Source organism: Bombus vancouverensis, chromosome 2 (assembly GCF_051014615.1).
Source record: "Bombus vancouverensis nearcticus chromosome 2, iyBomVanc1_principal, whole genome shotgun sequence".
NCBI lineage: Eukaryota > Metazoa > Arthropoda > Insecta > Hymenoptera > Apidae > Bombus > Bombus vancouverensis.
The window spans coordinates 11699649-11711829 of record NC_134912.1 but is presented as its reverse complement, the minus strand read 5'-3'; the positions used below and the strand labels follow the sequence as shown (position 1 = coordinate 11711829).

Genomic DNA, 12181 nt, shown 5'->3' with positions numbered 1-12181 from the left:
ATTCCATGCATAGCGAACTGGCATTAAATAATATAAAGAAACTAAAGATTTCCAGTAATTACAAAAATAATTTATTCCGATAAAACGTATTTTTATAATTTTTTCTTAGCTCGCCAGAAAACATAGTACAATGTAATCACAGCCACAATACATTAATATTTTCAAATGATTTTTCTCGTATCAAAATTTCCTCTATAACAAAAAGGGTTTTAAAGAATCTGTGCCATTTACACTGGTTTTCTGCTGATTCTCGCAATTACTGTCACGAGCCAAAAGATTAGTGTAACACGACCTCGGCATATTCCTTTCATCAACAATGCACGAAACCATTTGCACAGCGTGTGTATACGCGACTTAACCTAATACAGTGATTAAGTGAAACGCGAACGCATTCGGTTGCTTCTTTTTCTCTAAGCTGTTTATCCGGTGGATCGTCTGTGACAAAGCGTAATAATCTCGGATAAATATGTAGGAGACTACAGGGTTGCGTAAAACGTTGCGTGGTTTAACGCGGTCGTCGAGTCCGTTAAGCCGATTTCGCGATCTCCAGCGGGAATTCGATGCGTCGAGCACGCTAGATCAAATGGTAGCTGGAAGTTAAGCGCTTTTAGGCTTCCGCGGTTCAACCAGGATATATCCGCGGGATCGTCGGAAATGAATTTCGATCTCACAGAACTGACGGTTCTACGGCTGCTGAGCGACAAATTGATGGAGCTCCGTGATGCTTGAATCTTGATGGAATAAGGAATAGGAAGATATAGGAAGTTCTTGGAATTGCTTCGAAATTTTGGCGTTCTTTAAAGTTACGTTTTATTATCCGTCAATTGTGCGAATAATCTTTCCACACGTTCTATCAATTTATTTCAACGAACACGTTGACTGTCAAGATCGTTGATAGCCCGTGCGATTAAATTTTTTAAAGTAATCAAGATAAGATAAATTTTATGAAGTAAAAATTTTTTAATGATGTAGATGATTTAGACAACATTGTCAGAAAAGAAGTTTGTCAATATAACGTAATATTTTGCAAAAGTTAAATATTATATCGTAGCATGTTTCAATCTATTACAGTTACCAGGGAAAAATATATAAAATCCGGCTGGCGGTCAACGCGTTAATCTATAAATTTAACATCAATCTACAAAAAATAATTAAAAATGAGCGATCGAAATTGTAATCAAAACTACGCAGTATCTTGTACGATGCGAGAGTAGAACATATCTAACATTAGAGTAGTCGACAAGTGTGCGTCAAAAATACTTATCAGAATATCCGACTGATCATGAACGTTTACGTGGATTCTGCTTAGTCGGCGAATACGCAGATTTAGAAACAAGCCGGGGAGATTCGAAATAAGCCTACGGATCGCCATGGTAACTACGATGATCGTGCGTGAAGAACAGATAGGTCGTTTAGCCGGGAATTTCACCCTGGCCATTTTGCAAGGTATAAACGTATGCTTATACGCGTACTTTCTCTTCGTCTCGCGAACGCGAAATTGATCGCTGCGATTAGGAACTACGCACGCGTGCGTACTGTAATCGCTCGGCGATTTGTGAACCGATGCAATCGCCGGCCTTTGTGGGAATCGAAAGACGCAAGATGGTAGCGATGCCTGATTCTATGAATTATCGTTGAGGGAATGGAGAGTTGGCCGGAGGTAATCGTAAATGTTTCTGATAGGAAGAGAGATGAACGCGAGGTACCAAGATGAATTATTTGCTCGTTAATAAGCATTTAATGTATTGATTGATGCTGATGGTGGTGATGATAAAACAACTAGAATTTATGTCTATTTCATTCAGTGTTACTATCGAACCAAGAATTGCGTCGAGTTTGGAAATTGGAAACACGAACTCTGGATTTTCGCCTGATTATAAATGGATATTTTACTATAGGAATTTTTGTAAATTTGGAAAAAGGCGAATGTTAATGATATGAGAACAGAATATTTGTCAGAGTATTAATTAAAATGGAATTCTTCCTCTGATAATAATATTTATACATTTTTATGAGATGCTAGATCTGTAAATTTATTAATACTCTGTTTTCAAACTTTGCTACTATCTCATGTACTCGATTACAAATGGAAATTCTTTTGCACAAAGATAAGCTTGCGATTAACGACGCGTAACATTCTCAAATTTCTAACAAAGTAAAACTGCTTCTTCGCTACATCTCTGACATTCGCATATAAAAACGAAAGAAAGAACTGTCGGCCGATAGGATCCAGTAAAAAGAAAAGACACTGCACAATGAACTGCAGCACGATTCCGGCCATAAAACATCCCAACAATCAACTCGGAAAGAAGGTCAGAAATCGCATGTACATTGTACAGCATAACTCCCTCAGGTTCGTTATCGCAATTACGCGCACGTAACGAAACACTTCTCCATTTCCTTTCTTCAACCGTTCCCGATTCGAACGAAAAGCAGAACGAACGAGTTCGCGGAAACCAAAAGAACAAATCGCGAAGCCTAACGCAATTCGTAATTACGTGACGTAAAAATAAATCGTTGGATCAAAAGTGGACAAATGGATAACTTCAGTTTAAGCGATCACAAGTTGTTCGAAGGTTTTTCCACTTGATTGAAATTTGGTTTACACGAGAAAACTTTCAACTGAGTTTCAATGATTCGAGATCGATCAATCGGCTCGGTCAATCGAGCAAAAGTTGCCTAACGTAAACGCTGCTTAAAGAGCCGACTACTACGGACGAGATTGCATAAGTTACAGCGCGAGAGTCACCGGGAAGCGATCTAATTTCGCGCGGTTGTTACGTTTACGGTTCACCAGCTGTATTGTTTTTATTTAAAGAAACACAGGAAATAATAACGGATAATCACGGCGTTTTGGGAATGCTATTGCGAGGATTAGATCAGATACCACGGCTCTCTCGGCTGTGTAATACGCTGCAGCCCGGGGAAAGCTGTGTGTACACATGCGCCAGTGAAACAGGTTAGTCGTATCCGGTGAACATCGCGTTTTATCACGAAAAGGTTTTTTTATGTCTGCTGCAATCGAGTATTCGAACAGGCGAACGGCGATAGGGATATTATTTTGGTTATTCGTGCAATTGAAAAGATATTTGAATCGAAATTTTATATTTATGCAAAATAATGGATCATTAGTACATTTTTAATACTTTCATTGTATTAATATATTTTCAATCCGTTTTGAAATATATTCACATTTCAATGTTCAGCTTTTAACTATGTGCTCCTCGTTTTATCCTTCGTTGAATCTGACTAAATTTTACTATACTTTTATTTGAAATCGTGATACTTTAATATCTATTATACAAAGTTACGTAACAATACGATGACCTGTGACGCGACGCTATCGTCACACGAGTATTAACTATTAGTTTCCAATATACATATTTATTTATCTGTTTATACGTTTCTCTGGTCATTTATTGTTTCTATTTTTATGCTTTTGAAATATTTGAAGTTTCTGAAATTTCCTGCAAACATGACGAAAGCTATATTTTATTCGCGTATCCTTAACTTGATGAATATAAAACTCGGTAAATCTACTTTTTCTTCTACCAAACTCTCGTCACACATTTCGAGCGCGAAATTCAGTCGCAACCAGCGTGTTCAGCCCGGCTCATTCAACCCTGCGATTTCGCTCTTTTATTTTTATCCCGTTCGCTCGTTCCTTCGTTTAACACCTGTTCACGTGGAAACTCAATACGAAAGTCCTATGTCGTCGATTGAGAGCTTCTAGAATCGCGTTCGCGAGTTTATCCGAGTTTATTCGACGATCGGAACCGATGGAATAAGGTCGATAGCCCGACATGACCGAAAAACACAAGCCGATCCGGCACGAATTTTAAGATCCCGCGACGCATTTGCAATTCAAAGCGATACGTACACGTCGATAGGTAGCAATTGTTTCGATTCTTCATACGCGATCAATGGCGGCTTCTGATTGTACCGGCGCTCGTTAAATTTCCAAGCGTCCTGATTTCGTGCCTTCAACTCGCCGGAGTTTCACCTTTACCGATCTGTGGAGCAAGATGCGTAATTTGCATACCTAAATAACACGTGACCGCGATAAATCTGCCGATTCTCGAGTTCTGCCTTGATTTCGATCACGTGCTAATTCTATGAAAATGAATTATGCTTGATGAACCACTTTTCATCGGGACGCTACAATAATATTACAACTTGTTACTTGCGCTGCATTTCGTTTTGGCATCGGATTAGTTTATTGTAGAATGTATGTTATTGAATATTTTACGATATTTTAAAGTTTAAGCTCTATTACGACCAGTGTTCGCGAAACTAACAAATAATATGCGACCATTTAACCCGTTAAAAAAGACTTCGATCATCACGCAATTGGAAATTAATAAAAACACATCCGTTTCATTTCGATTCGTTTCACTTATGCTTAGTCGTAACAAACGTAAATATAGTGTATAATTCATTTTTAACATAAATCAAACTTGATCAATAACGCAGTATATACAATTCTAATTTCTAAGGTGTCACTAACATTTCTCTGTCCCCCAAAAACCCTTCTCAAACTTCGATTCACAATTTTTCCTCGTTCAAATACGCAGCCCATATACGCAACACTGCTCGTTCAGTCGCGATATTTTCACGCGACGGGGATGCTCCTCGAATGCACGTGAAAAGAACCTCTGCGACACTCTGCACCGGAAATCACGCTCGACGACGCGACGTGAACTGTGCAGGGGAAAAAATTTCTCCGGGGAAGCTGGCTGGTCCCACGGTTTTCCACGGAACATTTTTTAGCAGTCGTCATAGAGTAAGCTGCCGGCGGGCTTCGAGATCTCGGGAATGAACGTCGTCGGTTGTGCTCCGGGGAGACGAAAAATAAATCCGTTCTGATCTGATGATAGCGGCACATCTTGGTATATCGGCGGAACCAGATAGTACTGTCGATAATATCGCGAATAGTTTTGATTTCCGATAACGAATTTCTCGCGGAGAAAGCTGTCTACGTGTGACGAGCCGCGCGTTCATTCGGGTGAGTCAGTCGAGACGACGATGTCTCGATGTGATGAGACCGAGGGACCAAAACGAAAAGCAATTATTTAAATGCGTTCTACGTCGTGAACTTTTCTATTCGTCGTCGAGTTTTTACCGGTATCAGGCTTTCCCTTTCTTTTTCACTTCGTCTTGTTCACTTTATTTTTCGACGATCTCTCGTTCCTCGTGACCATTCTTTTCTTATGTGGATCGAGCCTAGAGGGTGATGCGAATGAATCATGGGAATAGAAATAATGTAGCTTGTTTTGTAAGAGTTTTGGATCGTTTTTGAATCGGAAGAGCGCCATTAAACGTATTAAATTACGTACATTATATTAAAATGTTATTTAAATTGGTATGCATATAATGTAGTTTAATGTAAATCTTTCGTTTTCCGTTTTAGCTTTTGTTACATATTTCTTCAATAAAAAAGGACTTGCAAGAGGAATATAGGAATTAAACGATCTCAGTAAAATCCAATAATTAATAAATATAAAAGAATCGTAGAGAGTATCTGTTATTATTAATTATTTAAATACCTAGAAAGAATAGAGCATTTTCAGAACTATTTTAATTTTCATGTTACGTAACTATAGAAAAATCAAAAAAACATCAATCCATTCTTTCACTCTGTTATTCGAAAGTTTCTCTAAATTCCATATAAAAACCAACTCCATATCGGTGACCACACGAAAATCATCTCCAGCTGGACACTGCAATGCGAACCGAAAAAGGACTCGACTCTATCGTGGTTCCATTTTGTCGTTTACATATCTTAGCTTTGACACGCGTGTATCACCCTCGTAAATTTTCCAACAACCTTTCAGACTCACCCTGTACATTCGTCGCGTCATCTCACCCTTCTAACCTTCCCCTTTTTCTCGTTTCACCAGTGATTCCAACGAGAAAAGCGCACGTTGGCAGAACGTCGACCTTTATTACCACGTCGAATCTTTTGGCCAGAAAAGTGTACGTCGTACCAGCATCGTATTCGAGCAACGATATTGCATTTGACGACTGTACTGTAGTTTCTTGTCAATTTTTTATGTCGACCCGTGATTGTGATCTGAGGCTCGATTCGATCAAATGACGCGTATCGTCATTTTGTGTTGATGGCCCTGTATGATCCGACAGCTTTGTATTTCTAATTATATAATACACGCAAGCACGAGCTTTTGTTATTAGTGTTACGACCGTTCGCGGAGAGACGCGGTCGCGAGGAAAACGCGTCAGCGAGAGGCGTAAATTCTCGCTACGATTCGGTGAATCGACGCCGCGAAGTAGTCGTTCCCCTGTTTCGATTAAGATAACAGAGGTGGTTAAATGAATTTGACACAGTAGTAAGTTATATTTCACCGTTTATTCCACAACTTATAACGAGGATAGTTACACTGGTGCGTATGTACGAGATGAGTGAGTGACTGATCTGCGGGTGTGTATACCCGCTCGAAGGATGTTGACCGTTCGAAGGATGTGAAATCAGTACCGTCTTGGGAGACGATGATTTGTCGGAGGAAAGCTAAGGATGGGTGTGTCTAGCGCACGGGACCATCGGATTTGTTGGTGCCGATGTTATTTAGGAGAGTAAGGGAATAGGCTTCGTTTCTAATTGGTTAAACGAAGGGTCTTAACCGCCCTCGAGAGAAAGTGGTTAGTGGGAGGAAAGTTGCAGCGTGCGTGAGAAAAACCAACTTTCCCTTGTCCAGCCGTGGTAGACAATAGTCTTTAGAAATTCCTCGGAACCAGATGTTTGTTTTGTTTAAAGGACCTTTTCTAGGAAATCTATGAGATATATGGAAGGTCCTTGAAACTATGGAGGATACGCTGCGAGTATCCGAAGACATCTAGTTGCCATATTGCCCGCGGTGTGTGGCCTGGGCTAGGTAGAGTGTTACGCGACGTAACAATTAGTAAACTGCGCATTTTTTATGTAATTTACAGAAAATTTGGGAGTGCAAGCAGCTGTTGAATATTAGTTAAAATGCGTCATAAATGACATGTTTGATTTCGTTATAAAAAATAGATTACATGATCCTGATGTTGTCCAACAGTAACCAAACTGAATTATACAGTTGAAGAATATCGAAACGGTCGAACTTTGTTAGCATCTATTCGAATTTTAATGTATACAAATCTTCATTTACCTACTGAAAATTTCATTTGCAATTGTAATTGATTCTTTACCATACCAAAAGCTAATTGGGTATTCATGCTCGTTTCGTCAATTATGTTCAATGTTGTAATTAATTTCTTTCTTTTACAGCCTCGCTACGTAATTTAAATTTATATGTGGATATTATTGGACGAATGTATCTGTAAATTGTTTTTTATCTCTGAAAGTAGTAGACAAAAGATACGTCAACAGAAGAAGGGAATATTTGAAAATAAATTACGATTGAATTACAGAAATTTAACCAACAATTCATTTTTACGCAATTTTTGATAATATTCCCTATTGAATAAATCAGACCTCAAGGAGCTAGATAAAGCTTTCTAATTAGCGCATGAATTTGGTCGATAATTAGCTTCGTGAACACAGCCGCGTTCAATATATTTCGCATCCACGAAATTCAAGCGTTCCCCACTTGAAGTGTAATGGAATGCACAGAATCAGAGGTTTGGTAAATTTCGCGCACGCGTGCCAAACATCTCGCTTCTTCGCAAAATAGAAACATGCGGCTTCTTAACCTGATTAGTATTTCCGGTTGAAATATAAAATCTGTGTCGTTTGCTACCATTGCCGGAAGCCGGAGAAATCGTGCAGAATGTGCAGAAAAAAAGGAATGCGACCGCGGGACAATGTACTCTGGAAATATTTTCAGGGGCTTCGTTTTTGTTCTGCAATGTTGCTTTTAGAAACGTTCTCAGAGTCCGGAAACTGTCTGCATCCGGTTAAATCTTCTGTCATCCTGTCAAAAAGTTGCTCTGGTAGATGCTACATACTGAAACATAGTTAAAATTATTACGTTGTAGGTGTGGCTTAACGAAATGGAAGATTCTTTCTAACTTTCAAAAGAAGTCGTTACAAAAATCATTGCAAGAGTCAATAATACTAAATAGTACAGTTCAAATTAATTTTTATTTCGACTTATTCGAACAAGAGAACATTCGTGCTACACTTTCTTCGTCAAAAATATATTTTTAATTTTACTCATCGACGGGCAAATTTTAATTTAACCCATTTAAACGGTAATATCAACGCTTCAGTCTCATTTCGATCATCCATTCTTCTTATAAATAATTAATCTTCTCTCCCATCTGTGCAGCATCAAATCAATCGTAAGAAACGTTTCCCCTTTTCAGTCTTTCTCCGGATCGAATTTCTTTCGTTTCTGGCGACGAACATCGGCGGAAAAACGAGAAGGGACGCGTCGCGGAGAACAATTTGCCGCGAAATTGTTACGGTCTCCGCGACGAATAGAAGGCCGAAACCCAATTACCACGTCGACGTTTCTCGATCGCCGACGTTCGAAGCTCGGCTACAGACAATGCCAGACCCGAAACTCTCATTTTTTTCCCCTTCCCTCAATTATTTTTCGACGACACTCGTCGAAAGCAGACGGATGCGCGAAACGCCCGGTGTCCGCGAGGCATTCGAGCCTTTTCGATTCCACGCTGTGACGGAAAACCGTTCGTTCTTCGCTGCGAATTGAACGAACGGAACGGCATATCCATCGTCGGTCATCGTTAGTCCTCGAATTTTCGCCAAGTGAAACCACAAACGAATCCCTGAATATCGTGCATTGAATCGTGGGCGTGAAATAAAATATACTGTATGTGCGTAAATATACAGTGGCACTCGAGAGTATTTAAACACACATGGAATCTCTTTATGAAAATATTGTAATATTATGTGTGCTACAAGAAACATTTTGAAATTTCACTAGCACTATAATGAGATGTGGCTATCATAATTACGTTCGCAAAGTTTGAAAAAGTCGATAAAGTATTTATGCAGTCATATATACATTATGGGAAGCTATAATATTTAACGAGGCCATCTTTAGCACTAATTATATATTTAAGACCTTTATCCGTGTCATATCAGCTTTTTACTAAATGTATATATACTTGCAATATATACTTTGTTACCAATAAATTTCAGAAGTTTCAGAAAATCTTGTACAACACACATAATATATTCATACAAATTTTCTACGATAAATGCACGAATACATTCAGCAGCTACAGTATGTATATCTTAGCGTAATTGCATAGAAAATGAAAAAGAGACGAGAGAAAAGAGGTGAAGGGAGAAAATGTGAACAACGGGGGAAAGAATAGAGAGACGAGTTCGACGGGATTCCGGTGAAATCTGAACGCTATAATTTCGTGGAAACCGTGGGCATCGAGCTAATCTTTGTCCCGCTAATTGAGGCCTTTTCATTTCACCGTAAATTGCCACGGAGAATTGTCCTCCGGTTTGCTCGGTGGCGTCGGTTTACCGGTCGGTACTCGACGATAAAACGTCAGCCCAGAAACCTTAATTGAAACACCGTTTAATCGGGATTTATTAAGGTTGCTGATCTAATTCTCTATTTAATTATGTTTCAGGTTTGATCACGACCAGCGGCCGGAAACTCGATCGAGAAAACCAAGCGGAACATGTTCTCGAGGTGAGTTTGCATACGAATTATTATTCGTAAACGGAGAAAAAGAAAATGTATACATTGAAATTTGATTCGGGACCATGAATCAGCCGTTATTTGTGAGAGTCCTGGATTTTTTGGGTGACGCGTCGTTGTCTTGCGATTAATCGAACGGGTCATGTTACATTGAATACGGAATGATACATAAATTGCAGGTTGATGGCATTCCACGTATTTAACCTGTATGCAAACTTGTTATTTGAAATTAATTTTTGTCAGGATTTGTTTTTTGGAAATAAATTCGAACGTATATTTAATCGTATGCACGTAATATGCAAACGATATCAAAATGCAAATTTACATCTTTATTGCATTCCGCTAAATTTTCTCCGTGACATGTACGTATTTTCAATTAAACATACTCTTCATAAATTTTTTCTGGTTCTTTATATGCAACATCTAGAAAATTCAATCGTGTATAATTCCTTGAAACTCAATCTTATTTAATTCCTATATGAAAATCTAAATTATACTGCGCTAAACACATAAACTAGATTTATTTGGATCCAATAGCTACAAAATTCGTATAATAGAAATTACAAAAAATACAAAAATCGTATAATAGAAATTCATCTTCACGTGGTAAGCAACCCTTATTTAATTTCTATGTCTCGAATTCTAAGCCGTGCCTCACAAAATTCATAAATTACGCTTTCAAAATTACAATCAGGTCCTTTTCACGGTGCATTCGTATGCAACACAAGTTCTGTATCCCCTTAATCGTTTATTTTCTGACGCGATTACCAGCAGATCCCGGAAAGTTTTGACGCGATACCGTACCCGGCTTAATACTAGTTGTCCGACTCCCAAGTAGCTTCAGCAAAATAATCACCTTACGCTAAGTATAATCATGCGTCGATGTGTACGTGGTCGCGTAGTTGGCTCTTTGCACACGAACCGTGGTCGGGTTAAGCTGGATTCACGCAAGTCAGGCCATGACGAGGCGACGCCGAATTTCTCAGGTCGCGATGAAACGCCATAATGCAGATTCTAAATCCTTTTTGCTCGGGCTTAGAGGTTCTTCGTTAATTGCTCCAACTAAACTACTTTTTTCATTACTTTCTAATAATTCCTGGTTGTTAATCGAAATGGCGGAAGGGGAAGCTAATAGGACTGAAATATAGCTTAATGTGAGGAAGTGGATTAACGAATGTACAAATTTAATTTACCATAGTGAATCTGCGAATATTTGGAAAGTATAATTGAAATGATTATATGCTATGTGTAGAATGTTGATATTTCAATTACGACTAGAAAATACTATTTAAGGGGAAAAATGTTTAATTAAGTATCGTACATGGCTTCTTGTAACGTGCTCCGAGTACATTATTAGGAGACTATTCGCATATTTTCATAATTTAGTAATTTACTGCAGGACGTAGTGACTAATTGCTTTTAATCCCTTTCATCATTTGACAACGTAAAACGTAATATATGCATGAGTGTATGCTGCGAGGCTGGAAAATGTATTCTGTAACACCCAGTATAACTACAAACATTGCTACATATTTTCGTATGCTAATTGTTATGCAGAATTCTGGGATACCTGAGATAGAAAATTCTCAAACTTTCTTTGGTACGCTCACAATGAAAATAAAGAAAAATGTTTACAAAGCGAAAGTTCTGTATAAAACGGTATAAGAAGTTAGATTTCCTCCATTCTATTAAGCAATGTCACTTTCCATAATGTAACAGTTAAGCATGGAAAACTCATCGAATCCTTATCCAAAACACGATAGCGGCTCATTTCATCCCCCGAGTTTAAAACGTTCTCGCATTCTCAAATAGCCTCTGGCGAAGCAGCGTTCTACGCACCCAAATGAAATCGCTAAAAAAGATACAAAACACTAGAAAACATAGTCCAGAGGTTTAAAGCCATTCAGGGGGAGGAATCTTGAAAGTGTTGAATGGTAGCAAGTCATTAAGGTAAATCGAATTTCCTAACGGCGTGCTAACGCAAACAGGTGATAGGTCGATTACCGATGCACCCTTTCTATCTCTTTAGTTTCACCCTCTTCGCCTCCTAGCGAATCTCTCAAACCGTTCCACCCTTCGATCTTACCCCCTCTTTGGTACCCATTCGCTCGCTTCATCCCCTAATATTGTCAGACTGGAAATGAGGAAGAAAATCGCATCCTCCCGAAGATTGAAAAGTAAAATGAGGAGAGAATCTCCTGTCTCGCACGGTGAAAGCGAGAGGACCAGCTTTAAGGGTGTCATTCCCTCGGAGAAACACCGAAAGAGAGCTTCTCTCCTCTCGGAGGGATGAATGAGAGAGATTGTGTTAGAAAAGGGAGGAAAAAGGAAGTGATACTAAAATGGACGGATGAAGGAAAGAAAAGCAAACTGTCGGACAGTGAGTGGATAGAAAATCAAGGACGGGACAAGGTGAGGCATTTCTCTGCGGCTCTCTCGTCATCCGGGGCTCTCAGGGATTTCTCTTCGCGTTCGGATTAAAGGAAGAGCACCGGCCTGGTTCCCCTGCCGTGTGTCTTTCTATAAGGCTTCGTATATTTGTATATGTG

At 39.0% G+C, this 12181-nt stretch overlaps 1 protein-coding gene across 7 annotated transcripts in view; it reads left to right on the top strand.

The window, feature by feature from the left end:
• Window positions 1-12181, top strand: part of kug (FAT atypical cadherin kugelei) — a 500026-nt gene that overhangs the window by 437892 nt on the left and 49953 nt on the right. For all 7 annotated transcript variants that reach the window (XM_033345501.2, XM_033345500.2, XM_033345498.2 and 4 more), the window contains one exon: window positions 9562-9623. In XM_033345501.2, coding sequence (XP_033201392.1) covers window positions 9562-9623 — 62 coding nt within the window. The remainder of the gene's footprint in view (window positions 1-9561; window positions 9624-12181) is intronic.